Source organism: Rhamphochromis sp. 'chilingali' (genome assembly GCF_963969265.1).
Source record: "Rhamphochromis sp. 'chilingali' genome assembly, contig: SCAFFOLD_132, whole genome shotgun sequence".
Classification (NCBI taxonomy): Eukaryota; Metazoa; Chordata; class Actinopteri; order Cichliformes; family Cichlidae; genus Rhamphochromis; species Rhamphochromis sp. 'chilingali'.
Window position 1 is genome coordinate 6,413 of NW_027667122.1, and position 26,187 is coordinate 32,599.

General features: G+C 41.8%; 1 protein-coding gene across 1 annotated transcript; it reads left to right on the plus strand.

Annotated features, from left to right (window-relative positions):
• The first annotated feature begins 3,167 nt into the window (after positions 1 to 3,167).
• Positions 3,168 to 19,623, plus strand: LOC308391425 (integrator complex subunit 3). The gene is made up of 28 exons (XM_080907985.1): positions 3,168 to 3,492; positions 4,061 to 4,144; positions 8,049 to 8,132; positions 8,209 to 8,322; positions 8,616 to 8,700; positions 8,789 to 8,855; positions 8,967 to 9,108; positions 9,195 to 9,422; positions 10,776 to 10,967; positions 11,053 to 11,140; positions 11,246 to 11,325; positions 11,482 to 11,573; positions 11,658 to 11,764; positions 11,914 to 12,033; positions 13,256 to 13,385; positions 13,474 to 13,528; positions 13,645 to 13,748; positions 13,838 to 14,002; positions 14,087 to 14,240; positions 16,234 to 16,302; positions 16,384 to 16,459; positions 16,547 to 16,660; positions 16,735 to 16,783; positions 16,885 to 17,052; positions 18,146 to 18,246; positions 18,329 to 18,401; positions 18,477 to 18,633; positions 18,709 to 19,623. The coding sequence occupies exons 1-28, from the start codon at positions 3,409 to 3,411 to the stop codon at positions 18,784 to 18,786; spliced, it is 3,060 nt and encodes a 1,019-aa protein (XP_080764111.1). The 5' UTR covers positions 3,168 to 3,408; the 3' UTR covers positions 18,787 to 19,623.
• Positions 19,624 to 26,187: the final 6,564 nt, after the last annotated feature.

A 26,187-nucleotide genomic window follows, 5' to 3' on the forward strand; every position in this document is an offset into this window, starting at 1 on the left:
AAGCTGCTGTTGTGAAAGATGGTGTTTTGCTCGATACTTGGTAGAAGGACTGGTTTTTAATATAGCCCTTTTCTACTCAAATTGAGCACTCAAAGTTCTTTATACTACATCTCACACACATACATGCAAGCACTTTTTTTCTTTCTGTATTTACAGAATTCATGATTTTATCAATTACAGCATGTAGTCCACATCCTGAAGCAGCAAAGCAGTCCCAGACCATCACACCACCATATGTTAAAGTTACTATGATGCTAGTTTGATGTCAGATGTGACAGATTGTTGAATCATGAACTCTGACCTTAACAAGACAACTGAAGACTGCAGTTCTTTAGGTGTTGTTAGGGGTTCTTCTGTGACCTCTTGGATGAGTTGTCAATCCACTCTTGGAGTAAATTTGGTAAGCCAGGCACTCCTGTGAAGGTTTCCACTGTTCCAAGCTGGATAATGGCTCTCACCGTTTTTCACTCGAGTTATAAAGCCTTAGATATGGCTCTGTAAACCTTTCCAGATTCATAGATGTCAGTGACTTTGTTTCTCAGCTGTTTGTGGCATGTGCCTGATTGTGGCATGATGACTTGTTTTTTGAGATCTTTTAGCCTTTCACTTTGTCAGACAGTGAAATATTTTTTCCCTTTCTAAATGAAATCATCAGTTATTAACTTTATTTTGTATTTACTTAGGTTATCTTTGTCTAATATAATAATGTGTTTAATGATCTAAACATATAAGTGTGATAAATATGCAAGACAATAAATAAATGCAGGAGTTGGCAAACACATACGGATCCACCCACCACTGTGCATCACTAGAGGTAAAATGAGAAACCTACCAATTAAACAGAGATTTCTAAAAGAGAGCCTCAGGTTTCAATGTCTTCATTAGTTCCTCAACATGACTTTTAAAGGAAAGCAGCTACTCAGATTGTCAACGGAAAATTGTATTTAGTAGTCAGTATAATTTACAACTGTTTACAACTTGCATAGTTCCCATTTCTGTATAACTGTATATCTCAGATTTCTGTAAAGTTTTTTATCTCATATTCTGTATAGTTTTTCATATTTATATCCTGTTCATAGCCTGTACATAGCTTGTACTCACTACAGCCTGTACATACTTATAGTTATAGAATATTCACAACATACTTCATACCGTGTACATTATAACATATCATAATAGACCCATTTCTGTAATATACTTACATATCTATATTATTGCTAATACATATTGTAATATATCTATATCACTAAAGCACTTCTGGATGGCTGCAAACTGCATTTCGTTGCCCTGTACCTGTGCATGTGCAATGACAATAAAGTTGAATTCTATTCTATTCTATTCTATTCTATTCTATTCTATTCTATTCTATTCTAATCTTTTAATGATATAAGTTTGCATATGGTAGAATACTGCATGTAATCATTTGTGTTTAGAAGTATATAATTGGTGGCATATTGAAAGAATGTCTCATCCTAGGAGGTCTGTAACATTCCAGGGTGTTCTGGCGTTCACCCCCACATCCTAGAAGTATGGGAGAGGTCGTACCTTGTCTTATTGTTTTACGGTAGGATTAACGTAGCTATATCTGTCTTAGTCTAAGTGCCTTTTGGTTTGATGAACTGCTGGACTTCGAGGCCAGCAGGTTTCGGGAAGTCATTTATGGGGTCACACTCTGACACCACACACACACGCACACACACACACACAAGCACCCACTGAAGTATAAATAAAGACCGGGGCAGTTTCTCAGCGCGAGTCTCAGTTCGGGAGGCTGCCCTTGCTAGCAAGAAGTTCTGTGTGTTTCTCTTCTCTGATTCCCTACTGAAGAAGTGTTTTAGAGTATACCTATTAACACAGATAGTTCTATCATTTTTCATGTCAGTAACATGTATTCAAGTCCACATCAATTAACATGAATTTGTCTATGAAAACAATACAGTCCACTTTAGACAATCCAGCAGTTTTTCTAAACCTAAAGTATTTTGAAATCGACCACTGTTGTAACAAATCAGTTTATACACTTTCTTCCTTCCTAGATGTTCTGGGATCAGCTGTAAGTGCTGTTATTACAAAATGGAAGCATTTAGGAACCACAGCAACTCAGCCATGAAGTGTCAGACCATGTAAAGTTACATAGTTGATCACTGGGTGGTGAGGTTTAAGTGACCAAGTTTAAGTCACCAACACTCTGCCAACTCTGCAGTGCTCCAAATCTCCTCTGTTATTAACATCTGCTCAAAAACGGCACCAGGAGCTTCATGGCTAAGTAGACCCTGGAAGTGGAATGTGCAGGTGGTCCAGTTCTTTCTCCTAGAGTGTGCAGATTGATTTTTGTTTTTACTTTACTTTATATTGTCCTGTTTTGTCCATAATAAAACTAATAGATATGAGGAAATGGACGTCCGCACTGAGCCAGCAGTGCGGACGTCCGTTATGTTAGTTCCAAAATAGCCCACTGCAGAGTAGTCAAATGTGGTTAAAAATCTGGATTATTCTTCTTCCCACTGTTCTCTTTGCTGGTCTCCACAGTGAATCATCATCTCCATTTCCTCCTATACCACTATCCTCCTCAGTTGTACCAACAGACAACAATGCATGATAAATATGAACAAATTTTCTGTCTCTGACTTTTTGGACCAACAACAACTATTTCTATCTTTTCTCTGCCTGGTTCTAAAAGGTTTTGAGACATTTAGGAATTAATGTCATCCATGCAGCTCATTTGTTTGGCTGTCTTTTTGTCAGTGCCAATGTCTCCAAACCTTCCATCACAGGAGGTCTCACTACCATCTTTTAAACATTCCATTTCACATTCCTCTTTTTGAGTTTATGTTGTTACTGGTTTTTACTTGTTAGATGTTGACATTTGGGATGAAGAAAACCAGTTTTTTTTAATTATTATTTTGTACATACTTCAAAAGTATCTCAAAAGGTGGTATAACAGCAGTCTAAGTGCAGTAAGCAGACAAGTACTGCGTAATTTACAGTTCTTCAATATTTGCTCTACAACACTATAAACACGCTGAAGCCCTTTCCATGCTGTTGGCCTTCAGTATAGGCGATCGAGGATTGGCTCCAGGTTCTCGCTCCTGTTATTGGTCCACGCTCACTTCAGTCTGTGGTGTAAGTGAAATGATTGGTCGGCGGCGTGTGCGGTCCCGCCTCTTCCCCCTGCTGGCTCAGTGCGGACGTCCGTTATGTTACAGTGTCGGACAGAGTGGGACTCACGGTCCGAACTGACCCCGAAAAAGTTCTGAAAACACACATTAAAGGTCCGAAGCGGCTCACCGCAAGGCACCGACCCTAAATCCTCCGTTATACTGACACAGACACCCATCACGCCCCCCAGCACAGGTAGTCCCAGTCCGTCTCAACTCCGCGGGGCCCGGCGAGGCGCAGTGGGAGCAGATGGAGCCTGCACCGGCGAAAGCGAAGCCGCAGGGCCGGCTCCTGGTATCCACCCCACTGGACGCCAAAGACGAGCTGGAGGAGGTAGGTTGACGCTGTTTAGCTGATCTCAAGGCAGACTAAACCCGGACTAAACCAGGACAGAGCGGGCTTATGGGCAGACAGCGCAGCCTTGGTATAAAGACTCCGCGGTACCATTTTATTAGACGGTTAGCACGGCTAGCAGCAGGCTCATAGCGTTAGCTCAGCAGAAGGGTACGTTGCGGGACTCGGAACTGCTACCGGAGGTGTGGAATTTGTGTCTCTGCTGTCGTGGTCGTTCACGGTGTGAGGGACTGCGGACCGAACCGCGGGGCTCATTAAAACCAAATCAGTTAGCTTAGCATGCTAACTCTACGTAAACATACGAACATAAGAAAAGTGACATGCGCAGTGTCTCACTTGTCAGACGCTAACTGTGAGTGCTGTTTGATAAAGTTCAGTTTTTCTGTGGGGCGCCGTCAGCTGATCGACTAGTTGATGCTATTTTTTTTAATCTTTACTATTTTCTGTTTGTGTTTCTCGTATTTGCATTGATTCTTGTTGTGCTTGTGTTGTCGGTGTGTTTAGTGTTTGTTGTCTTGTTTACACTGATTGCTGTGTTTGCTTGCAGAGATTGGAGCGCTGTGTTGGAATCGTCCAGGCACTGACCAATGGACTGTCAGAGAGGGAGGCCAATGACGCACTCACGGCCAACGTAAGAAACATCAGTACTACTACTGCTGATACTACTAATGACTTCCACCCATGTGAAGAAACGGAGTAGCATTTGGAGCTAACATAAACACATTTTGTGCATTCAGCCTTCCTGGGGCACAGTCTGAGCTGCAGGAGCTTTACATGCAGGCTGCATTTGGCGGGTTTGTAAGGTACAACTCAGCAGCAACTCATTTATAAACTTACTTTCCAGGAAAGAATCTAAATCACGCTTTAAAGCCAAATAAACGAGAGCTAAATAAAAGAATCAGTGAAAACATGGCACATCCACCTCATTTTTAACTCAGACTCTGAACATAACCTGATCTCCAGCAGGTGATGTGTTGAGCATCAGTTACCATGGTGATTTAGTCCTTCATGACACAGAAAACTCTGACTTTAGCCTCACAGCTCACTAATGCCTTTATCTTCACAATTCGTAGCACACCTCTCAGTACTATTACATTTAATACTCACACATAGTACTGCAATCACCAAATTAAACGACTATGCTTGTATTTAGGCATGATGTGCTTGTAGGCGAAACCTAACAATACTGCAGTATCTGAAAACCCAGAGTTTGTACTAAAGAACGACTGAAGACTCTTATTAGGGTTATGTGCAGGATATGTAATCTGTGGATTAGTTTGTTATGATGTGCCGCTGATGTGGGCTGTGATCCGAAAATATGACGTCTACAGATTGCATGTCAACAACTGGCCAGTCAGTGGTGTCAATCAGTGAGTCAAGAGTAGGGATGGGTACCGGTATCCGGTGCCATAATGGCACCGGTTCTGACATAAACGGTAGTAACCAGACCGAAAAGCAGCGCACATTTCGGTGCTTTTTTTCCCTGAGATGTCATACACTTTGGATTCTAGCCAATCATTTTACCTTTGCAAGGATAGTAGGCGGGCCCAGGTAGGTACGTTCTTTTAGAGCAGAGCTACAGATTAAAAATGCCCAAGGCGAAGCGGTCAAAAGTCTGGCTGTGCTTCACATCAAAAGATGCAAACTCAGCAGCCTGCAACAAGTGCTTTAAGGTGATACTGTGCAAAGGAGGTAACACCTCGAATTTGATGAAACACCTGGCGACGCATAGCGTTTTTTAAAAGCCGAGAAATGCACCGTATTTGATAGCTTGCTGCAAGACCTCACACCGAGCGCATCTACTGCGTGTGTGGTGCCTGTTATCGACCCGGAGTTATCAACATCCCCCAAGAACCCAAAGAGGAGAGTCCTGGCCCCTAGCCCTGCCAATGTAGCATAAATGATGATGAATGATGATGGCAACAGCAGCCGTTCTTCTCTGCACCTTGAGTAGGCTAACCACGTTATTAAATTAATGCATGTAAGGTAAACTAGCAAACACCGTTGTAGTTACCGGCACCGGCACTGTTTCAAAAGTACCGGGTTGGCACCGGTATCAGATAAAACTTAAACGATACCCATTTAAGTTTTGGGTGGCTGTAGCTCAGGTGGCAGAGCAGGTCAGCCACTAATCAGAAGGTCGGTGGTTCGATCCCAGGCTCCCTCCTGGCTGCCAAATATCCTTGGGCAAGATACTAACCCCATGTTTGCCTACTGGTGGAGGTCAGAGGGCCCGGTGGCGCCAGTGTCCGGCAGCCTTGCCTCTGTCAGTGCGCCCCAGGACAGCTGTGGCTACAATGTAGCTTGCCATTGCCAGTGTGTGACTGTGTGTGTGAATGGGTGGATGACTGAATGTAGTGTGAAGCGCTTTGGGGTCCTTAGGGACTAGAAAAGCGCTATACAAATGCAGGCCTTTTACCATTTTTACCATCCCTCGTCAAGAGAGAGATTTCTCAATAATCGAAAGTGTCATTTTTGAAACCGATTCATGGCTTGTTTTTCGAGTTTTCTTTGGCTCATCATCATATCGTATCAAATTTAAAATATTGTTGCTCACCTTTTAAAATTATAAATAATTTAGCCCCTAGCTATCTTGTCGATCTCCTTAGTCCATATGTCCCTGGGCGAGCCCTCAGGTCTTCAGCCCACTTACTCTTGGTTCAGCCTAGATCTAGACTTAAATCTAGGGGTGACCGTGCTTTTGCCCTTGTTGCACCTAACCTGTGGAACAACCTTCCCATCGCTATCCGTGCGTCAGACTCCATTCTATCTTTTAAATCTCATTTAAAAACTCACTTATTTAACCTAGCTTTTCCATCTAGTTAGTGTCCCTATTTTACATTTGGCTCCATTTTTATCTATGTACTTTATCTTTTAGTTATCTGTTCTTAGTAAGTTTGTTCTTATATTCCCTTTTATTCCTGTATAATTAGTGCCTTCAACCTGCTGACATATGTGGTAATTTGTTAATGGTCTTTTATTTAATCATGTCTTAATTTCCCTATTTCTATTGTAAAGCACTTTGGTGTCCGCAGGTTTTTAAAATTTGCTATATAAATAAAGTTGTATTGTAAGTTGTAGCTCCTCTGTGAAGCTAAGTGTGATCAGTTCTGCAGCATCAGTGAGAATGTGAGGGAGTACAACGCTGCACACTCCACACATTATCCTGCTGCTTCTATCAGCAGTCCACAAAGATTGTGTGGATGCTTCAGATCAACTGTTCCTCTCCTTCTTCAAACTTTTCTCTTCCATTGTTTTGGTACAGGTTCATCTTGGTTTCATTTTTTTTTTTTCCAGAACTGTGCTGGCTGTGTTTGATGCTATCTGGCAAAGTCTAATCAGATGACCACCAGTGGTTTACACCTTCTTGGTTTTCAACAAGGTGCAAACCTTGTTTCCTGTTATTAAAGTGTTTCTTGATTGTCTCTTGAATGTGATGCTTGATGATGCTCCTGCCTTCTTAACACTATTCCTGACTTAGTTAGATGGTGGTTTTTCTGAACTGTGGAAATAATTCTGTCACCATGCTCTTTAATGTATCTGTGGTCTTGGTTTGTTGTTGCTGCTTGGTGCATTCAGTCTTTTCAAGAATGAACCAGATTGTTGGATACGTCTAAAGATTTAGCTCTCTCTGATAGGGCTGTTCGATATAACGATATATATCGGATGACTATATAAAAACGTCTATCGTTTCATTTTACGCTATCGTTTGTTTCGTGGTGTCGCAAAATAAACTGTTTACGGCAATATTTACGGCTGTGTAATAAATACTCACAAAGAAAACGGCGGCTGTTACAACTTATGTCTGAAAATGTATCGTTTCATGCATCGGTTAAAACACTCGACTCCAGGTACATGACGCGCAGCTGGAAACACTTCACGCAAGTTGAGCTGCCCGAGATTCACAGAATTTACAGAAAATGTTACATTTTTGTGATTTATATCGTTATCGGACGATAGATGTCTTAATATCAGGATATGAGATTTTGGTCATATCGCACAGCCCTACTCTCTGACTGGTTCATTTGGGTATTTCAGCCTAACAATGACCTCCTTCACTTACACTGACATCTCTTTGACCCTCATATAGAAAATTTCAGTGACTATAAAATACAAATACAATCCTTGGAATCGACTCCAGATCTATATTAACTTAATGAAATAACAAAAGAACAGGTCTCTCCATGAAATTGAAAATAGGGAACTGTGAATAAAAAAATTCCTGGAATTCCTTATTGCAATATTTTTATTATACTCCTTTAACTAAAGCAGAGAGTTTGATTTGAAATTCAGTGTGGTAGTGTGCAGAGACTAAACTACAAAAATGTGTCCTTGTCCAAATACTTCTGGATGTCAGAGCTGGAAACATCTAATCTCTAGTCTCTCTAATGTGCTCCAATTCTGAATCACTTCATTCAGTCTACTCTGTGTTTAACAGCTGGAACCAGACACCTTCCTGATTTTCTGAGACCTGAAAATGAAAAGACTATATTTTTGTAATTTGTGTCTAACTTCCTGTTTTACCTGTTCTGTAGGCATGTAAAGGTCAGCAACAGCATGAGGAGGTGTGTTTGGGTCTCTTCACACTGGTCCTCACAGAGCCGGCTCAGGCCCAGAGGGTGAGTTTCTGCAGCATTGTGGGTAATGTCTGATGCGACTCTGACATTACAATAACATCACTATGTGTGGTGATAGTGTTACAGAGACCTGGCACTGGTCAACAGAGATGGGATGAACGTTGTCCTGGTTAAAATCAACCAGATCTTGATGGAGAAGTTCCTGAAACTGCAAGACGTCCCCCGAACACAGGTAAACCAATACAGGTGGAGACACACACACACACACACACACACACACACACACACACACACACACACACACACACACACACACACACACACAAAGATAACTGCACACAGTTATATACAAGTGTTTTGGGTAGCAGGGACCCGTGTTTACCATTGTGAAGGAACAGAGGCAGACCAGGTTAGGTCCTGAGAGGACAGGACAGCAGCGTCCCTCCTCAGGTCCTGGTCTTAAATGTGGGATCTCACCTGAACCTGACTGTGGTGGTTACTAATGAAGTGCTGGTGTGTGTGCAGCTAGTGTGGCTGGTCAGAGAGCTGGTGAAGAGTGGCGTGATGGGAGCTGATGGCGTCATCATGACACTGCTGAAACAGATTGCAGGTGAGACACTTGGATTTTTACCTGAGCTGAAACCACGAATCCTGTCACCACTCGCTCTGACTGTAATGTCACTGTTCTCTCTGCACAGGCGGAGACATCTCCACCAAAAACCTGTGGCTGGCTGAGAGTGTCCTGGATATCCTGCTCGAGCAGAAGTATGATTCACTGTTTTTTTCAGACTGTAGTATCAGCTGCTTTTTTCTGTCTCTGTTAGAGCCCAGAGTGGGTTTTTATAGTGCAGCAGCTGATTATTTGTGTCTCTCCAGAGAGTGGGTATTGAAGAGTGGGATGCTCATAGCGATGTCAGTCTACACTTACCTTCGCCTGATTGTGGACCACGGAGCTCCGAACTTGCTGCCTCTGCGCCAGAAAGAAGTGGACTTCTGCATCAGCATGCTGAGGGAGAAGGTAATAAGGAGAGGAAGGAAGTATGGTGTGGTCTGTTATGTATTTAACGCCTTCTCTTTACACTGATGACCTCTCTCTGTCTGTAGTTCATGGATTGTCTAATCATCGGCAGAGATCTGGTTCGTCTGCTGCAAAATGTTGCTCGGATCCCAGAGATGGAGCTGCTGTGGAGAGACCTGCTGCACAATCCTCAAGTCCTGAGCCCTCAGTTCACGGGTGTCCTCCAACTACTGACGGCTCGGACCTCCAGGAAGTTTCTGGCCTGTCGACTCACACCAGACATGGAGACCAAACTACTGTTCATGACCTCCAGGGTAAAGCCTCTTTTACCTCATAAATGTAATGATCTTTAAGAAGAGGGTACCACTCTGTATTTAATTATGTTAGAGTGGTTCTCCACATAACTAATTTCCAGAAGTTGATTCTGTTCATCTGCTTCTTCACTCATTCTCAAGTCTCACCTGACTGCAGGATTCCCCAACCTTATAAGTAGTACATAATGACTGAAACTATCACCACCAGATCTTTTAGTACCACAATATGGAATTCAAAATCTGAAAAGCTCAGTCTCGTTTTGGCTTTAAACTGGACAAGCACTGATCAGGTGACCTCAGAGGTGTAATAGTTATGTAATGATGTAGTAGTTCACAGACACAAGAGAGCTCTTAAGGAGACAGACCTTGGCTAAATTCTGGGTTCTGGAACCGCATGTCATCTGGATGTCATCTGCGTAACAATGCTTTAAGATGCCTTCAAAATCATTCAGATGTGTCCCTGTGTAAGCATATACAGGAAAAGCAACATGGGCCCTAAGATCAAACTTTGGGACACATCACAAGGTAAAGTGGGAAAATAAACTCCTGTGAGAGAGACAGAAAGAGAACAAGCCCAGAACTGACTCAGAGATGTCCACCCACAATTGCAGGCTGTCACTCAGGATACCACAATCTACTGTGTCAAAGGCAGCTGAAAGATCCAACAGTGTTAGCCCCTTGCTGTGAGTGGGACCTGAACACATGCCGAGTTAAGTTAAGAGTCCATTACAGTCCGTTTAGCTGCAGGTTTATCTGTAGCATCTGTTTCTGTCAGAGACAAGAAAACCAAGTTTCTGGTCTGATTAGGATCATTTAAGATGAGATGGACCATGCATTTATCAGTGCTGTCCTGCGAGGAGCTGGAGGATCGTTTCACCTCCAGCACGGTGGCTGTCAGCACCTGACAGAGACAGCAGGTCCTGCAAAAGCATCCAGGGAGGAAAACATGTAGTATCCTGATGAATCAGGGAACACCATGCTGATCAAATAGCACTGGCAATTGCAACAAATCATCATCACCAATATCGCCTGGACTCCAGCCTTTTTCCCCCTTCCTTCTTCTGCGTTCACAGGAGGTCAGCTAAAGGGTATATATAGGGCCCTGAGAGAGTGGCTCACCAGGTTACACAAAAGAAGAGCTGTGATATTTCTTAAAAGCTCAGATGTGTAGTAGAGCCTGACAGTCATACTCACCAGTGCAAAAGCCTCCAACAAAACAAATACAGCAGGTAAACAGGTCAGACAAAGGTGCCATTCGCACTCTCACCTCAACCACGTTATTAAATGCTGTGATTTGGGTGTTTCTCCACCTGTGACTCAGTTGATTTTGACTCTTTCTCCATCTCTGCTCAGGTGCGTTTTGGGCAGCAGAAACGGTACCAGGACTGGTTTCAGAGACAGTACCTGTCCACAGCAGAGAGCCAATCACTACGCTGTGATCTGATTCGCTACATCTGCGGGGTAGTACATCCATCCAATGAGGTCCTGAGCTCTGATATCCTGCCACGCTGGGCTATTATTGGCTGGCTGCTAACCACTTGCACGGTAAGGGGATCTGGTTTCAGGCTGTCAATCTGCAGGAATTGTTATAGGTCAATAACTAATAATCAATTGATTTGTGTGACTGCAGTCAAACGTGGCGGCCTCCAATGCTAAGCTGGCTCTCTTTTATGATTGGCTGTTCTTCAACCCCGAGAAGGACAGCATCATGAACATAGGTAACACAATTTAGGTTACACCAGAGTGGTGTTGGTCAGAGATGATGTCATCATGTTATTAGGTAGACAGGTAAAACAGCACTCACCTGTGATGATGTGTTTCAGAGCCAGCCATTCTGGTGATGCATCACTCCATGAAACCTCATCCTGCCATCACTGCAACGCTGTTGGACTTCATGTGCAGGGTAACACACACACACACACACACACACACACACACACACACACACACACACACACACACACACACACACACACACACACACAACCACACACACACACACTTTACCAGGTTTTAATTTCTCTCCTCTTATTGTTGGTCTGCTTTCTCCCCTCTTCAGATCATCCCTCATTTCTTCCCTCCTTTGGAGTCTCAGGTCCGTCAGGGTGTCTTCAACTCGCTAAACTTCATTATGGAAAAGAGGGTCCTGGCGTAAGAAGCATCAATATTTATTGATCATTGACCACTCTATCACAGGGATCATTTTTGATTATTGGTTATTGATCTCTCTTTCAGTCACCTCGCTCCACTGTTTGATAACCCAAAGCTGGACCGAGAGCTCCGGTCAATGCTCAGAGAAAGATTCCCCGAGTTCTGCAGCCCACCATCACCTCCTACTGAAGGTAACACACACACACACACACACACACACACACACACACACACACACACACACACACACACACACACACACACACACACACACACAGGTGAGTAGACACAAACATTAACCTCTTCCCTCTCTTTCACTTTATTTTTTTCAATTATGCAGTGAAGATGGAGGAGTCTGTTTCCATGGAGATGGACAATCATGTGTTGGACAAGGAGGAGAGTTGCTACGACAACACAGAAGCAACTTTCAGTGACGATGAGGAGGAAGTCAACAACAAAGGTAACACCTGGAGAAACAACTTCAGATGACTTGATTGCATGCGCTGTTACAGTTCCACGCTCTCGCTGATAGCTCCCTGCGTTCAGGGAGAAATCCTTCTCATGCGAGTAAATTTACTTTTGACAGTTTGTAGGCGGAGCTCAAATGAGGACGGGGTCCTAATGGGATTGGTCACTGTGTTGTTCAGGTTATTGCGTTAAACTGAGTTACACTGGCAATGACAGAAATGCTGTTTTAAACTGTGTTTGTTTACAATTTGAAAAATAACATTTGCTGAATTAATTATTAAGTTATTGTTTGTTGTGCAGCAGAAATACTGACAACTGTCACTGGATTACTTTAATGTTGAAGACATATTTTAAACCAGAGGATTCTAAGGCAAGTCCTGAAGGCTCTCCACTGCTGTCCCATTAATCTGTTGTACAGTATTGCATACCTTCTATGATTTAAGTAATTTAAAAAACTCATAACGAGAATCAGGAAAGTAAATGTGGATCCAAATCTGGTAATTATAACTTTGGCCAAAATACAGACATTGAAAACTGCCAACAAGAAGTTGCTCAGTCTACAGCGAATGTGTAACTGCACATACATGTTTGGATGGGAGTGTTTCAAAACGTGCCCTAGAATTCTGATGAAGATGTTTGTCACTATTAAAGTGAAGCAATAAGAGAAATGCAACACAAACAAGAGACTGTCAGCAGTTTCCATCAATGTTTGCACCATGCAAAACCCTCAGTGTCTAAGATGTATGTAAAATTGAGAGGCGGTTTGCAGTGAAGGGGTGATTGGGACTACCATTGCAGCCCCACCTAACTACACTAAGTCATGAAATAGAGATGATGGGGTTTAAATTTAACAGTTATATTTTTCTATGCAAATAAGTCAAAATGACTGAACAAAACTGAATGAATTTATTTTAAAGTGGAGTAAACAAAACAATACAAGTTGGACCAATGAAACAAGTTTAATTGAAATAAATTGTATCCTGGAATAAAACAGTTTAAAATGGTTTAGAAACTACTTTAAACCAGAATAACCTGTTTTATCCTGGATTTAACTGGTGTGGTATTCCAGTTTGGGGAAGAAATATGAGCTGTGAGTTTATAAATATAAATTCAATTTCCAATTCATAATTTGGAAGTTTTACTATAAATTTCTAACAATTCACCCCAAACAGGAAGTAGAGTATTTGACCACCTGTCCTCCCATCACTGTTCAGGAAAAAAGAGGGAGTTCAGATTTCATCCAATCAAAGAGGCTGTGATTGAGGAGCCTGCTGATATCACACCCTGGCTTGACCAATTAGATGACACAATGAAGGAGAAGGTGCAGCAGATTCAGAAGACCAGGTGAAAGTCCAGTCTTTTTTCAGGTCCTCAGGTTAGATGTTACATCAAGGTCATTTCCTGTTAACTGACAGCAACACTTCCTCTGCAGTGACACAGAGACTCAGTGTGAGGTGATGCAGGAGATTGTGGATCTCATCCTGGAGGTGAGCTATCTTGTTGAGTTAAGTGAGTAATTCGTGGCTTATCAGAAAAGAGTGCGGCCAGCTGCAGGGCTTCAGTGTTAAGAGATGTTGGTACAATGTTGTGTTCTGTCCTACAGGAGGACTTTGACACAGAGCAGATGTCAGCTCTGGCTTCCTGTTTGGCCGAACTGTTCAAAGATCATTTCAGAGGAGAAGTCTTGCCGGAGGAGATCACGGAGGAGTAAGATCAGACTGACTCTGTCCCCTTCTCTCTCTCCTTATTGACTCATGTCTGGCTCTCTCTGATGACCCGTCTATATTTCTCTGTAGGTCCCTGGAGGAGTCGGTTTGTAAACCCGTTTGTCTGATCTTCAGGAACCTTGTCACCATGCAAGAGGACAACAGCGGTTTCTCAGTTCTGCTAGACATGCTTGCTGAACTTTACCAGAAGCAGCCAAAGATCGGTTATCACCTGCTGTACTACCTGAAGGCTAGGTGAGCAGGTGTGACAAAAAAGCTGCTGTCACAGATGTTGATAGGAGAAACGTGGTTAAACTCCATGTCTGTGTCTGTCAACAGTAAAGCAGCAAATGGGAAGATGATGTTGTACGAGTCATTTGCTCAGGCGACGGCACTTGGTGACCTCCACACTTGTCTGATGATGGACATGAAGGCTTGTCAGGAGGACGACGTCCGGCTACTCTGCTACCTCACACCCTCAATTTACTCTGAGGTAGGCTTACCCAAGTCTTACATGCACCACAAAAAGTCTCTAAAAAAGAGACCAGCCAGAAAATCTTCACACAGTAGAAGTACTGATTTAAGAGCATCCTTCCAGGAACTTATTTTTTCCCTTCATGTCCTTTAAAATGCTCCTGAAACTTCCATCCTTCTTTTCCAATGAGCTGCTGTCATTGGGGACCAGAGATGGGCAGTAACGCGTTACTGTAATCTGATTACTTTTTTCAAGTAACGAGTAAAGTAAGGGATTACTATTGCAAAAACAGTAATTAGATTACCGTTACTTTCCTGTAGGAACGCTGCGTTACTGCGTTACTAAAACCGTGATTTTTTGCAAGAATGTCTCATGACAGTGACGTAAGCAAGCACGACATTCGTGACAACAGCTGTGTGCAGATCAACAGTGGATCACATATCGATTGTGGGAGAGAGTATGAGCGTGCAACGTTTAAAGCGTGGAAGTACTGACCTTACTTTGAGTTTGATTCCATAAAAAGTGACAAACACATTAGCGTCCATCGTGCGTGGGAAGAAAACTTCTTTTTACAGCGAAAAAAACCCCTAAACTTCCAAACAAGCACCGGGTGCGCAACGACGTAATGGGAAACTCACAGAGAAACTCGCGGATTCTTCAACTGACCGCGGCACACCTGCACCAGGGTAAACCTCCGCCTGCTTTACAGGTGAAAATAGAGCAACAGGACCGCTAGTCTTTGACTTTATTTATTTTCTGCTGTGTTTTACTTGCATCTATTTGAAAGACTGAGTGTAAACACAAAAAATATTTTATTTTATGTGCTGGAATGTGCAGAAAATAGGTTTAAATGTTAAACTAATTCAAGTCAGAGAATGGTGCATATAATTAAATTTTTGCTTGATGCATAAAGTTAAGATTAAAACTAATAAAACAAGTTTTAAAAAGAGACTTTTCCATTTGATTACATTTTGTATGATGGATTATGCAGAAAAAGTAGAATTGGGCTGAAAGATCTATCACTTTATCACCTATTCAGGTTGTAAATCGTGTTTTTAAAAAGTAACTAAGTAATTAATTACTTTTGAAAATAAGTAATCAGTAAAGTAACTGGATTACTTTTTTGGGGAAGTAATCAGTAATTAGTTACTGATTACTTTTTTCAAGTAACTTGACCAACACTGTTGGGGACACACTGTATGATTTAATGTTTGACTGTACTGAAACAGAGGAGTGCGGTAGTAGTGACCCAGCATAAGACAAACACAAGTACAAGAGTAGCCTAACCAGTAAAAGTACAACATAACAGCTTAACAATAATTAAACTAACTGAACTCTTAAACATCATCAAACTGGAACATCATGTCTTGGGTCACTCGTTCTCAGACATGCCCGGGCTTGTCTCGGGACAAGGGAACATAAAAGTATGGCATCGCTATAGAAATGGTATCACAATATGACATTTTTATGTGACGTGAAAATGTAGTACTCTTTTTTTTTGCCTGTCCCGTTTGGCTCTTTTGCCATCAGAATTATTGTCTAAAGGCGAAGAAAGATGCCCAACGGATTTACTTTACCAAATAAACCATCCCAGCCTTGCCGTAATGGTCTATTTGATTCACCTTTTATTGTTTATTTTATTTTTTTATTTTCACTTGTTAGATACGGGACAGACTTGAATGAGGAAAAGAAAAGGGAGAAAGAAAGAGGGGGGGAAAAACAGCGGAGAAGAGGGACGGGGATAAAGGGCAAAAAACAAAAACCAACAAAATAAGCAGACAAAAAATACATATATCAATCACCTGGATCACCTGTTGAGAGCAATAGAATAAACAACATCATGATGATCGATGGGAATATAACAGTAAATACTAAATGTTAAACATTATTGTGCAGCACGTAAGATCGACAGCGCACAGTGTGCTTTGAGGTAGGAGCCAAAAAGGGTGTAGTTTGTGTGTGTGAGCACTGAAAATGTAGTACTCTGATGAAGGTCCCTGCTCTTGTTCAGTTTCCAGATGAGACGCTGCGGAGTGGCGAGCTTCTCAACATGATCGTCGCCGTTATCGACTCCACACAGGTAATAAACCTGATCGGTGCGTCCCCGCTGCTCTGGCTGGGAAACCATGTCTCATCTGTGTGTGTTTGTGTGTGTGTGCAGTTACAGGAGCTGATGTGTCACGTGATGATGGGGAACCTGGTGATGTTCCGGAAAGATTCTGTGCTCAACATCCTCAGTGAGAAACTCGGATTAAAAGTTTGACTCTTCAGTTTTTCGGGCCATGGTCCATCTTCATTTGCTTGTTTATCCTCGATCTCCACAGTTCAGTCACTCGAGTGGGAGACCTTCGAGCAATATAGCACCTGGCAGCTGTTTCTGGCCCACAGCATTCCCCTGGAAACCATCATCCCCATCTTGCAGCACCTCAAATACAAAGGTGAATAAATCCTCAATAGACAGGGACACAAAGCAAAGGAAAGATTGTAACCCTCCTTTCTGTTTATGGTTCAGAGCACCCTGAGGCCTTGTCCTGCCTGCTGCTGCAGCTTCGCAGAGAAAAGTATGACACATAGCAGACACCCCATTTCACATGTGTTTCTGTTCCGCATTTGAGCTGTGTTTCTGTGTCCCTGTTAACATCCCTTCATGTTTTTGTGACAGGCCCAGCGAAGAGATGGTGAAAATGGTCCTGAGTCGTCCCTGTCACCCAGAAGACCAGTTCGCCACTAGCATCCTGAGACACTGGGCTACCAAATACGACGACACACTGGCAGAAAACATAAAGGCCCAGCTGATCAAGAACAACAACCAACCCCGCAAGAGACAGAGGTAAGCACAGAGAGTTAACCACAAAAAGTGACTAACGTAGAAGGAGACTGAGTTGAGGGAAAAACTCTAAAAAGACAGGTAAGAAAAGAAAAACAGATGAGGGCACAGATAGATGAAAGAGAAAAAAGACAGAAGAGGTTAGGATAACGTAAAAACAGAAATTACAATAAAAAGGACAATTTGAAGGCGATGACATAAGGACGTAAAAAAAAAACAGGTGAGGACTGTGAGTTCTGCCTGGGGCTCTCCCCTCTTTGCATCTGTACTTCTTGGGGCTCTCCTCAGCTGTGTCCCATATCAGGGGCTTCACACTTGCAGGACTCGGCCCATGCAGAGTGGGTTCTTCAAAGACCACAAGGCCACAAGTAAGTGGCTATATGATACAAAAACACAACATCCTTATAAAATATGATGTAACGCTGTAGATCAGGGGTGTCCAATTCCAGGCCTCGAAGGCGCGGTGTCCTGCAGGTTTCAGATGTGTCCTTGATCCAACACAGCTGATTTAAATGGCTGAATTACCTCCTCAACATGTCTTGAAGTTCTCCAGAGGCCTGGTAATGAACTGATCATTTGATTCAGGTGTGTTGACCCAGGGTGATATCTAAAACCTGCAGGACACCGGGCCTTGAGCCCTGTAGTTGGACAAACCAGCTGTTGATGAACTTACCCCAAAATATATAAAACGTTTTCAGACAAAGGAAATCAAATGTGTGGTAAGTCGCAGGATTAAAACACAAATTAAAATAAAAAATGTACATACTTTATATCTGTAAGCAATTGGAACCTGAGCTGCATTAAGTCAGTGGTTCCCAAACTGTTTTTGCTAGGCCCCCCTTTGAAAAATGTTCTTGTTGGTTTTTCTTCCCTTTTCATACCGCGCACCTCCCCCCCCACTTGTTTTCAAATTCAGGTAAAAGGAGAACACATTTGTTGAAACCTTTGAATTGGGGCAGCCTTGTACGCCTTCAGATGCAGCCTTTAAAGGATGTAGCTCCTGAACTGGGACATGCCCCTCCTCTGTTCATCTGTACTTCTCAGGTTCATTTCTTTGTCTGTAGTGTCAGTTCTGTTAACGTTATTCTGTCTTCAGTCTGCGCAGTTCGAGCAGTAAACTGGCTCAGCTGACCCTGGAACAGATCTTGGAGCACATGGACAACCTCAGACTGAGTCTGAGCAACACCAAGAACAACTGTCAGTACCCTCACACACAGTTCTCGATTGTCAACCAATTACTGATGACCTGAATGTGCTAATGTCTGTATGTCTCTGTCAGTCTTCACTCAGACTCCGATACTTCAGGCTCTGCAGCACGTCCAAGCAAGCTGTGATGAGGCCCACAAGATGAGGTACATTTACTCCCACAGACACACACAAACGATTACATCACAACACTGCTGTTTACGTCTCATCTTCCCTGTCAGGTTCAGCGATCTGTTCGCCCTGGCGGAGGAATACGAGGACTCTCAGACGAAGCCGCCAAAGTCGCGCCGTAAAGCTCCAGCCTCGTCACCTCGTTCCAGGAAGGGAGTCGCTCCACCCACCAACAATGAGGAAGAAAGTGCATCCAGCAGCGGCTCTGTATGTACCCCCTCTATACACGTTCAAGTCTTGTTTTGGTTCAGGTCTGTTTCTGATCTTGTTATGTTGTTGCAGGAGGAGGAGGACTCAAAGCCCAAAGCTCCAAAGAGGAAACGGAAAGGATCATCAGCTGTTGGCTCTGACAGTGACTGAAGGAACCTCCAAACAAGATCACATGCCAGCTGCTCCATGTACTGGGAGAGACCATGTCTCTTCCTGATGACATGCACTGACTGCTGCTGGGAGGTGGAGCTCTGAGATGCTGCCAACTTTAACTCCATGTGATGAACTGACTTTTAATGTGCTGTTTCCATGGAGACCAGCAGTCGAAGGTCACTGTGTGTGGCTGATCTCCCACAATGCACTGGGGGAAGGAGGAACTCAGACTGATTTTAACAGCAGACATGATGATGATGATTTTTGTTCCTTTTTTGGGGGGATGGGTTGTACTTTTTTTTTGGAAAATCCTCACTTCTTGCTGTTTTTAGCGCCTCCTTCCTGTTTGGCTCCCTGCAGTAAAAGCTCCGTCATGTCAATGAGTTCTTTGTATAAAAACTGATGGTTGGTTTCAGACTCAGCTGTCTGTTATTGGGAGTTTGATGGGGGTGGAGAGGGTGGAGGGGAATGGGGTGTGCCGCAAAGGTCCTTTTAACACCTTTTCGTGGCGTTCATCAGATGCAGGAGGGTAAAAAACAGAACAGACGAAGCAGCTCAGAAGTGAACTGACTTAAAGCTGGGTAATAAAACGGTGAGAGCACGGAGCAGCCAGTGAGGAGCAGTGATGTCATTGCATTTCTGTTATAGCTGGACTGAGCCAATAGCAGGACAGTTTCAGAATTAACCCATGTGTTGTCCTTGGGACATTTTTGTCCTCTGCAGAAATCTTTTGCTATCAAAAATGTGTTTTTTATTCATCAAATGGTCTGAAAATAACAGTTATTCAGTACTATGCTATGTATGATTGGAATAAGTTTTAAGTAATTTGTTTTATTTATGGGGTTTTTATTGTCCTCGGGGATGAAAATGTGCCCAAAGTACAAAGTGTTGCAAAGAGCCGTATTTTCACACCATACTGCTTTCAAACATCTTTGATCTTGAATCACTGATGTGTGGGGTCAATGGTCTTGCTTAAAGGTCATAACAACCACAACAACAACAACAGGCAGCCCAATGAGGAGGCAGGTGCTCTACATTCAATTCAATTGTATTTTTACAGCGCCAAATCACAACAACAGATGCATCAAGGTGCTTCATATTGTAAGGTAGACCCTACAATAATACATACACAAAGTATGCTCACAAGCCTCCATTGCACTGGAGGCTTGTGAGCATACTTTTTTTTTTTTTTTTACCATGTTGAGGAAAGGAATGACCAGTAGAGCAAAGCATATATTGTCCTCTAGTATAATGAGAAGGACGAATCAACTTTCAGGAAGATCCAGGGTTAGAAGATAAAGAAAATATTGCCAATATTTAGATTACATGCTACCCTTTCTCTGAAAAAGCACATCACCCTCCTGCAGAAGTGGAAGGAGGCTATGAAGTGAAGGAAGTGATGAAGAATCTGAACTATGTTCAAGTAGGTTCTCATCAATCCAGGACATGGTAGTCTAAGGAGCTTGGAAAGAAAGTGACTGGGCTTCTTGAAGTTTCTTGAATTTTCAGAATGTGAAACTGAAATAGAAGATGTGTCAGAGGACTACACATCATCCATTTCAATTATGATGAAGATCAAGCAAGAAAGAGGAGTCAGCTGAGACAGGAATATTTGCAGTAATGTGAGGAAACACTGATCTGGTCTTCTATCCTTCCCAGTGACAGACGATGCATGACTCTCTCGTGCGTCAAAGAGAAAGACAATCTACCACAGTCCAAGCACATATGCCAGGTCCCATACTCCTTCAGTGGCTTTTCTACTCGAGTACTGAAAGCATTATATACAATGTATTCTGCTTGTATTATGCTTTTTAATTTTCAAATGCCAATGGATGCATCAGAGACCAAGTTGGGGTTCAGTAACTTGCCCAAGGACACCTAGGTAATAACTCCAGACTAGAGCACACAGAGATTGAATAAGATAAAAACATGGGCAGTATGTGATGCCAGGTACAGCTGTACATGGAGTGTATGATGGCAAACCGTCTGGCCGCGAGTTGTCCCTAACATTGCAGAAGGTTTCCAAAAGAAAACAATCACCAGTAACACCTTGTTTACTTCATATGCCCTTGGCCTGCAACTGCAGAAAAAGAGCTGTCCATGATGGGACCAGTACAGAGGAATAAACCTGAGCTTCCTCCTGCACTTGTGTCAAATATGGACACGCCTTTGTTCTCATGAAAGTTTGCCTTCACTCAGACCCATGCCCTGGTGTTCCTACCATGCCAAAACAGAAAAATATCATGTAATGAGTCAGAATAAAGTTGAATAAGACCTTGAAACACAGAGATGAATGATATTTTATACTTACTGCTTTATAAATAGTCAAACCAGTTGAGGTCATTTTTGAGCCCAAAGGACAACAGATGTGATTATTTGCTGCCAGTAAAAAACTTGAAGTAGTTTAAAAACAGCTTCCCAAATTAACTTCGACATATACCCGTCTGTGATCATCTGTTAAAGCAACCAATTTTGGTTGTGAAAGGATAATCACAATAACTGATGATTTTATTTATTTTGTTACCTGAAAACACCTGAAACATTTCGTATAAATGAGGTTTTATCAGACATATGGAATAAAGAAATAGTGTCAAAGTGTTTGAATTAAGTTTTAATTAAAAGTGGGGGAAAATCCACTTTATATTAATTAAGTATCAATCAAACCAGATGGGGACATTTTTGACCCCTGAGGACCACAGGTGTGATTATGTGCTGCCATTTAAAATTTGTAAATGATTAAAAAAAACATTCTCACTAAAAATCAACATACAACACTCTGTGGTTATTCAGATAGTCATAATAATATAAACATTTAAATACTTTATTGTCTCATTTTGTTTTCGCTCAAAAACAGAGTATACTTCATGTAAACAAGGTCGGGTGGCCCTAAAATGTAAAATGTAGGGTAAATTTTGTGTTAATGTGTTGGTCTTAAGTAAAACTAAAGTGTAACACTGAATTGATTGAAAATTTATACTTTATACTTTAAAAAACACTCAAATGAAATGGGGACCTTTTTTCCCCTGAGGACCACAGGTACATGGAAATCGAGAGGACATTATGACGATTAAACATCATATCACAAACTGCCCTGAGTAGGTTTAATATGAAGCCTGGTGTGGTCGGCTGATCATTACATTTCATGAATTCTCCAGTGTTCAAAGTTTTTAAGTTATGTGACCTCTGAAATAAAGAAAAAATACAGGGTGTATCAGAAAGAATCATCAGATTTCAAAGTACTTGAATTCTGCAACTGTTCACGGTAACCATTAAAACACATACAGCTTGAAAGAACATATTATGGAGTTTCACATGGTTCCTGGTGTTGCGCTAAAAAGTGATTTCTTATTTACCAAAAAACCTGCAGACCTGCTCACCATATGGGCTGAGTTTGACTGTCATATTGACATACACTGTGTGTCTGGAGGGGACACATTTAGCACTTATGAACATTGTAAATCTCTGATATACCCTGTATTAAAAAAAAAAGTCAGTGAAAATGTCCAGATGTCTTTAAAAACATGAAATGAAGCAGGAGGAATATGGAGGTGGTCTTCATCTGGAAACCTGAAGAATATGAATGTAGTGTGGTTAAGTCAGCATGGCCCCACCCTCTTTGTGATAACTAAGCAGTTGTTTACCATGTAACATAAATCCTGTATTATCAGAAAGAAACCTAAATAATGAAACATAAGCATGGGATCAATGTTGGAAAAAGCTCCTTAATCCAACAAAAAGTCACAGGGTTAGAACGGTCTGTGATATATTAACAGATTCATTGATACAAAAAAAGTGAAAAAGATTGTTCCTAAAATCAAATTCTTAGATCAGTGAAGGAGAAAACAGATTATGAACATGTAAAGGTTCCTAAAATGTGAGAAAGAAAAGATACAAAATAAAATGTCTTTTTAAAAGCATCAGACATCCAAAAGAAAACAAAGTAGAAATAAAATAAATTGAGAGCCACGTAAATCAGATGATTCCACTGTAATTAAGGTGGACTACACCTTTAACAGGTGTGTGGTGTCATTGGCTGCTGCTCAAATACACCTGAGAGTGAACCCTGTGTGATAAGTTGAGCGTGTGCAGACAAACTATCAGGTTGTTCTGGAAGCCTGAAGGTGTGGATGTGAGGACGTGCTGCCCCCACCTGAATGTTATATTGTCCATGAGGTGAGCAGCAACAGGCAGAGTAATACAGAGATCTTCTGATGTGACTGTTTCTGCTAAGTGACAACTTTGACTTCAGCTACATTATGTGTATATAGAGTCTTCAAACCTCTTTAGTGTTTACAAGGCTTTCAAATGTTTGACTGCAGGACTTCCACACCCACGTTTTGTGAAGTACAGCCTCTAAATAGTTCCTGTTCCTGATAAGTTGAGTGTGTGCTCAACTTATCACACAAATAAACGGTTTGAGACACTTGGTGCACAAAGCTAACTAAATTCTAGTCCTTCAGTGCCTCTAAAACCTTCTCAGTCACTCTAGGAAATGCACATGATTTGTAATCAAAGTTTAATTGCTTTCATGAACTTTGTGTGCTTAGTCCTTGGTGAGTGAACCCAGTCAGGTCCAGTTCAGTGGTTCCAAAGATTGAGAGATGCTTGCCAAGTCATCTGCCTTTTTTTTTTTTTTTTTTTTTTTTTTTTTTCTTTTTTTTTTTTTCTCAGCGTCCCTGCAGCTTCAGAATTGCTGTAGATCGGGGTGTCCAACTCGAGTCCTCGAGAACTACTGTCCTGCAACTTTTAGACAATCCCTGTTCTGACACACCTGAATCAAATGAATGGCATCAGGCCTTTGCCAAACTTGATGACATGCTGAGGAGGTAATCCAACCATTTGATTCAGCTGTGTTAGAGTAGGGATGCATCTAAAAGCTGCAGAACAGTAGCTCTCAAGGACTCGAGTTGGACACAACTGCTGTAGATGAAATGGTTCTGACCAAGAATTAAGATTTTTCCCAGTAACATGTTCATCAGAAGGTTGTGACTACAAAGTTTAACACAGCCAGCTTTGCTTTGCGCTGGCAGCTTAAACAAACCCAAACCACAGGTGAAAATAACAGTATTGTGAAAGCAGTTATCAACTCTGTTAAGCTGGGCTCTACTTTTCTGCTTTGTATCATAAAATTGATCATATGGCTGATAAACATGTTAAATTATTTTCTGGTCTTCATGTGAATCGCATGAAGCGTGAATCTTTTTTCCACTGCATGCATAAATCAATATTTTGTACACCAAACATGTAAGGTCAGCAAGACGTCCATGTGAATGAACACTTAAAAATTGCTGCAAGAAATTAATGTTTGCAGCTCTGAGTATGCATTTTTCTAAAATTGATAGTGATTTTATTTAATAGGGTTGAAACTTTTAAACCTCTCACAGGATTAGAATTTTCTCAAATGGTGTGAATGGATGATGGGATGAGCTTGAAGGGAGAAAATTATTAAATGGTTATTTTCCCAAACCATGAAGTGTTAAAAGCCAGTCATTTAATGTGATGTCACCACTGTTATGCAAAATAGAGATTAAATTGTACTTCAAAATAAAGCATTCCTTTTTACAATGACGCTTGCTAAAAATACAGTTTAGCTCTTGGAAAAATATTTTCCAAATGTGTACACTCAAAAAGCTTGGATGATATTTGGCACACATCCCACGTGGAAAATTTGGACAGAATTACTATAGCATAATGTCCTCTGCTTGACCAGAATTTTTTTTTTTTTTTTTTTTTTTTTTTTATGTTAGTAATTTGACAGAAATGACTGTCATTTTATTTGTGTATGTGTATATAAAAAATAATAATTTTTTTTTTTTTTTTTTTTTTTTTTTTTTTTTTTGTAAAATGGCACCAATAGTGGAAATGCCCCAGAGTGGTAAAATGGAATACCTGAATTGCTGTGAATGATTTTATCTAAGCATGTTCAGGGCTGCCATTTGTTTCTAAGGTGATGGCTGCACATTAGAGCTGAAACTTTAATGTATGCATGCATCCAGTTTAATGTTTCCTGTCCCACAGCCTCAGGAAGGACATGTGATAATCACAATCATGTTCAGGTGTTTGTTATGTTTGCAGAAATATCAAAGAGACCACCTATAAACAACATTTTGGAAGGAAAGCACCATGTCGGCCTTTAAGCCTAGATCTTTGCAGACTCTGGTTCTAACCCCGGAGAAGATCCCGAGTTTCTTTCTCCTACCCTGCACGCCGCGGCCTTATCCGGTGTCCCCGGAGCGGACCAGACTACTTTCTCATCATGGTGGTGATAGTGAGCGCCCCCCTGAGAACCCACCTAGCCCTGCATCCTCTCCCAGATTCCACACACCCCTACCAGTCATTCACCCTCACAATGCCGCTGCAGTATCTGCGGACGTAGACATGGACCTGACCACACGTGCAGCTATGTCGCTGTGTCACGTGCCGAAGGTGACCACGCCCTACGGTTTCCGCAATGTGTTGGCTGTGAGCCCCTGCACACGGCGACGGGAGTCCCTGTTTCATCGGAACAGAGGAGACCCCCACACTGTATCTGACCCAGCAGACCTTGGTCCTGGTCCCAGTCCTAGCAGGCGTGCTAGGACTGCATCCCTGCATCCAATGAGGACTCTGGGTCTGCAGGTCATTAAGGCACTCCAGAGACCTGCAGCTACTCTAAAAGCTCTAAGTCCTGCAATCCAAAGGACTACCCCCAAGTGATGTCACATACAACCACACTCATCTGATAGGTGGAGCAGATCTGAAACTGCTGCTGGTTTTAAGCTGTTTTAATAAAATGTTTGAATTACACTTTAGTTTCCTGTGTGTCTGAACAAGATTACTAAAGACTGTTCTATGCTTTTATTGTGACAATTCTCAGCAGGGAGAAATATTTCCTCTTCCTGTGGAGGAATTTAATAGTCTTGGAGTACACAAGCCTTATTTGGCGAATGTGTACATGAAATGATCCAAGCAGCAAAGGATAATGATAAATTACAAAAACCCACCAAAAAGTGTCTAAATTGAATCTGAATGACATTACTGGGGCTCATTCCAAATGGACTGCTGGTACTTATGAAAAAAAAAAATAAACATTTCCTTTTCCTCTAATTCAACAACCAGAATTGAACAATAATCAAAATGTTTCTACAAACACTCCTGATTTGTTCAGTATGAAAACCCAAACATCCATATCATATTCTAACAAATTCCTTTAAATCTGGTTAGAACCAGAGTCTGCAAAGATCTAGGCTTAAAGACCGACATGGTGCTTTCCTTCCAAAATGTTGTTATAGGTGGTCTCTTTGATATTTCTGCAAACATAGAACAAACACCTGGGCCCTATTTCAGGAAGCCGGTTTAGAAAACTCAGAGTGAAAAACGATACTCAGGGTTGAGTAACCCCGAACTGTCCAACTCGGA